At 42.6% G+C, this 4,864-nt stretch overlaps 1 protein-coding gene across 2 annotated transcripts in view; it reads left to right on the top strand.

The window, feature by feature from the left end:
* The window catches only part of MOCOS (molybdenum cofactor sulfurase), a 52,106-nt gene that overhangs the window by 44,119 nt on the left and 3,123 nt on the right, over positions 1-4,864 (top strand). For both annotated transcript variants that reach the window (XM_023531553.1, XM_023531557.1), the window contains exon 13: positions 2,726-2,864. In XM_023531553.1, the coding sequence (XP_023387321.1) occupies positions 2,726-2,864 (139 nt within the window). The remainder of the gene's footprint in view (positions 1-2,725; positions 2,865-4,864) is intronic.

Raw genomic sequence — 4,864 nt, 5'->3', positions numbered from 1 at the left:
CTACATATACACACACACAATGGAATATTATTATATATATACACAACATCTTCTTTACCCATTCATCCATCAATGAACACTTAGGTTGTTTCCATATCTAGAAACTCTTATTTTAAATATTCCATCACCTTTAGGTCAATCTGCTGGTACAACAGCCACTCTTTCTCTGGTGAATGAGGCCCAGTATCTGCTGCTGAACAGATCCAGTGTTTTGGAGCTTCAGCAGCAATTAAATGCCAGGTAAGATCCCTTTACTATTTAATGTTTCCTCACAGAATAGCACACAGCTGTAAACATTTTCTCCTGCAAATGAGCCTGGCACCTACCTGGGGAGAAAAGATCCAGGTGTCATGGAGTCCACACTCTTCATTAAGAGACTGAGGCCTAGAGAAATCACAAAGCCTTTTAGGCAAGTTCTCATTAATCTTTGAGGGTTCTCTTTTATCTTCCAATGTCCTTCTTGATGCCCTCAAGATGCTTAGTGAATAACTCTAACTCTCATTTTTTAATGATTACATTTATTAACATTTGCTTTAATGGAATTGCTATCAACTTGACCTAATTTCATTGCCTGCCTTCTCACTGGCCCCTGTCCCCTAGGAGCCTTGCCCTACTTCCACAGTCATTTTAAGTGAAAAGAAGAGTGGTTATGAAAGCTTTTAAAATTATAATTTTAGGTATTGTTTGTTTGTACCATCAGACAGAATCCCTGCCTGCTCACTCCTACCCAGTGCTCTCTCAAGGGACCTTACAGTATTAGGAGATCTAGAGGGGGTTTTGGTTGGTCCAATCCCCCTCATTGTTCTTTAGAGGAAATTGGAGTCCCAAGGTAATCGGACAATTAAGGCAAAAGGAAACAAAACAAAACAAAAACTGTTATATGAGAGCTGGACTGCTCATTTGTAGTCCACAGGCCAGGGAAGGGTGTGCACACCCCTGTCAGCACTGCGAGCTAGGGATTCTGTGACTGTCATGTGCTACATGGTCTTGTACACGTGTGTGCAGACTCGCAAACATGTACAAATAAAAATGACAAAGGCGAGCTGTTTGTAATAATTCCTATTTATAGTCATCGGTGAAAACATGCAACAGCATTCCCTTGCCATGTCCCAGCCTGCCCTCTTTGGGAGTAGAAGTGTGACACAGGGCTCGGTCCCTGGGTGGTCACTGAGCTTTCCTGGCACCACATGACCCTCCTCTTTAGGTACCCAGAGCCCTGGAGAGAGCAGGTCTGCAGTTTTCTGGGATTCTTAGTGTGGAAAGATAGAAATTTGGGATAGGCTTGCTGCTACCCTGGTTCTACCAAAAGGAGCACGTTTTCTACCAGTTGGTTTAGTGCAGTGTTGATAGGCAGGAGGTAGGTGGGACAGGTGGTCAAAGGTAAGAGGAATTGGCCCCATGACTAGTACATGGCAACGGTCCCTGGGGGTCCTGGTTGGTGTAGCTCTGTGTTCTATGTTGGAATTTTATGATGCTATCATGTATATGTTGACCACAATAAGTTTTGGACATAAAACTTTCCCTTTTACAAAGCACAGAGGGAGGATTTATAATCTGGAGAGTAAATCCACAATCAGAATATGTTAGGACTGGAAAGTGCTAACCCTCTCATTTCACATGAAGAAAGTGTAGTCCTTGGAGATCATGGGAGCTGCACACAGTGGCAAAGCTACTCAGTCATCCTGCTCCTGGATTTTCGTACTCCATTCACTGTTAGGAAGGGGCCTGGGACACAGCCATGGACCCCTTATCCTCCCTCAGAGCCTTTCAGTTTTTTCTCCAGGGTAAATTACAGTCATGCTCAAGGATTTCCCCTGCAACTTAAAGTAATTAAAAAAATTTTTTTTGAAGTACGAGATGCAAAAATCACAAGCCCATAGCTCAATGAATTTTGACAGATGTATATACCCATGTAACCACCACCCAGATCAAGGAGAGAATATTTCCAGTACTCCAGAAATCTGCCTCTACCCTCGCCCCTTGGTCAACCCCACTGAAGGTCACCACTATTCTGACTTCTCTCACCATGGTTTCATTTGTTCTTGAACTCAATATAATGGGATCATACAGTAAACTCTTTTGTTGATATTTTCAGATGCTTTTTCAGTGCTTTTTTCCTTGGGGGGAGAGGGTGTGTTGAGGTGCAGAGCCATTTTATGAGACTTCATAGCAGTAAATAAAAGCTTTAAACAAGAATTACAAAAATAGCATATGCTAGTTAAAATTCCAAACAGGATGGAAGTTAGGAAATAAATATCAACCCCCACACATATACTTGATATTGTTTTATGATGCTTTAGTGTCCAAAAAGAGTGAACTCTTGGTACTTTTTAGGTCTTTGGTAATTAAGCTTGTTGACACTCTTTACATGCCTTGTCCTGACTCACCTCGTAGCATTGGTATTTTCGCAGAAGTTTATTCACTCGACCTCTGTTCACCTGGTTTCTAAAATCCTTCATCTCTTAAATTAAGATCTACTCACCTTTGCACTGCCTCTCATAGGCCTCTCCACAATGTGGGACCATATCCCAGGGGAGACCACTGCGGTCTGTCCAACAGATGGGTGCTTCTTGTGCTTCCACTCACAGTAAAAGCTCGCTCTGACCATCCGGACTTCAGGCCACAGTACAGTTGATGAAGTCAGGCACTGAGTGGTGGAAACATTGAATTATTACAATAGTGCAATCTCCCCAGCCTCTTTCCCTTTTTGGTGTGTCTTAAACAGTGATGAGAATGGAAAAGAGAAATTATTCCCAATGAAAGATCTCATCTCGCGTTTCCGTGCCAATATTATTATCAATGGAACCAGTGCTTTTGAAGAAGAGAAATGGGATGAGATTTCAATTGGTCCTTTGCATTTCCAGGTGAGTTCTGGGAAGTTCTGTTATCCTTGCCCAAGGGTTGCCAGTGGAGACAGACCTCAAACTAGACCAAGATGGTGACAGGTGGGAATCCTGCCTCATCTTTGACTCTTACCCACAAAACCTTTGCAGGAGGGTATATGACATCTGCATTCTGGGGCACCCCTCGGAATGATCCATCCCTTGTACCCCACAAAGGTGGCAGCAGTTTCACATGAGGAAGAGAGAGAGAATGTGCCCTGTTTCAGGTGATCAAGGGCCAAGTGCTGCCTCTACCTCATCAGTCTGTCTAGACTTAAACTTCGTTTTCTTTGAATGCTCCTGTCTATGAGAAGTTTATCCTGCTGCAACTTTTGGCCTTTTTGGCTGTCTGGAACTTGTAGAAGAGGGCTCAGATGTCTAGTGGTCCTTCCGTGCCCATGGCTGCTGCACCTTCTCCCCATGCTCTGGCTTTTATCTTGCTGTCAGCTGGGGAAGAGTTTGCAGTCAGAGGTAAAGCCACTTGGATGGCCTCTCTCTCCAGGCTTTGGGCGTATATGCACCCCCGTACTCCTCCCAGGCCTGACCCAGCCAACCTTTCCTAACTCACTAGCCTCTCTGAAATCTCCAGCCTCTCTGAGCTCATCACCTCTTCTTTGCTTGTTATATCAACCTTCTCTCCATTCCCTAAGAAGCCAAACTTCCTGCCTCAGCCTCTTTGCCCTTTGCACTCCCTTTTGTCCGGCATATTCTTTCTGCAACTACTTCAGGGTCTCAGCTCAGATGTTACCGCCTTGGAAAGGATATTCCTGACCCACCACATGGTCAAGCTCTGCAGAGCGCCTGCTCATTCTTTCAGAGCATACGAGGATGGAGACCAAGTCTGTTTTGTTCCTGAATGGACAGGAAAGATAAAGAATAGCTAGGGACAGAGGGTTGGGTCATCTGCATAGAATATGCCTAGTTTTTCAGTGGGGCATGAAATTAACAATACCAGTGTTCTTAGCTAGTTGCATAAAGAGACCATCTTGGGGGATCCTCATATATCGTAACGATAGTTTCCACATTTGAGCATGGCTGAGTGCCAGGCTTGGGCTTGGCTTCTTAGAAATAGTATCTGGACTCCTTATCAAATCCAGCTAAGGAGCTGGATGGGGAAATGAGGCCAAGAGAGGTCATGGGTCTGCCGAGCCTCTCAAGGCAAGTACCAGGCAGAGCTCCTTTACAGCCCGCCAGCTGCTTATGAGTTCTGGAATCTTGATTTTGGTACCACAGTGAGTTATATTTCCTCTGGTTTGATTGCCTGCCTGACAGAATGTGAGCGTTAGGAAGAGGTCAAGACACATTCGATGTAGCTGAGTATTTATAATTTCAGCGCTCACTTTGCATTTGCCCATGAGTGAGCAAAGGAGAAAATGGTTATGAGAAAATCAAGTGCTTTTGCACCTTTTCCATGTGCAATAAAAGAAGCACCTTGTCATTGCTGAGTGGCATTCTTTTTTTTTATGTTAACATTTATGGGGAATTGTCTCTCTATAAAAGTAATTCATGCTCCCGGCAGACTATCTAGAATAGAATTATGACCCCTGTTAAGAAGCTGTGTGCTGTGTTTTGTGTAGTGTTTGTATATACGTGTATATACATGTACCGCACATATACAAGAATACACACATAATTTTGTTTTCTGCTTATTTCAATTATAAAAATAAAATTTTCTCATTTTATCTAATGCCTTTTATAGATTAATTTAAAAACCTGCATGATATATATCATATCAATGTAGCATTCTTCTCTACTATTTGATGTTTTAAGTACTATCAGATTTTCCCTATTAAAATAGTGTGAGAATTATCCTTGTACATGAATCTGTGTTTGTACTACTGATTCTTTTCTTGGGTTAAATCTCTAGTAGTGAAATTGCTGGGTCAGAGGACATGGACACCCTAAGGTTCTTTTGTTCTTTTCTTTTTGTGTGTGGTTGACAAAACTTTGACACATTTGTTTTATTTTATTTTATTTTATTT

Source organism: Pteropus vampyrus, unplaced genomic scaffold (assembly GCF_000151845.1).
Source record: "Pteropus vampyrus isolate Shadow unplaced genomic scaffold, Pvam_2.0 Scaffold3, whole genome shotgun sequence".
Taxonomy (NCBI): Eukaryota; Metazoa; Chordata; class Mammalia; order Chiroptera; family Pteropodidae; genus Pteropus; species Pteropus vampyrus.
The sequence above is the reverse complement of the archived record's forward strand: the minus strand, read 5'-3'. Positions and strand labels throughout refer to the sequence as shown.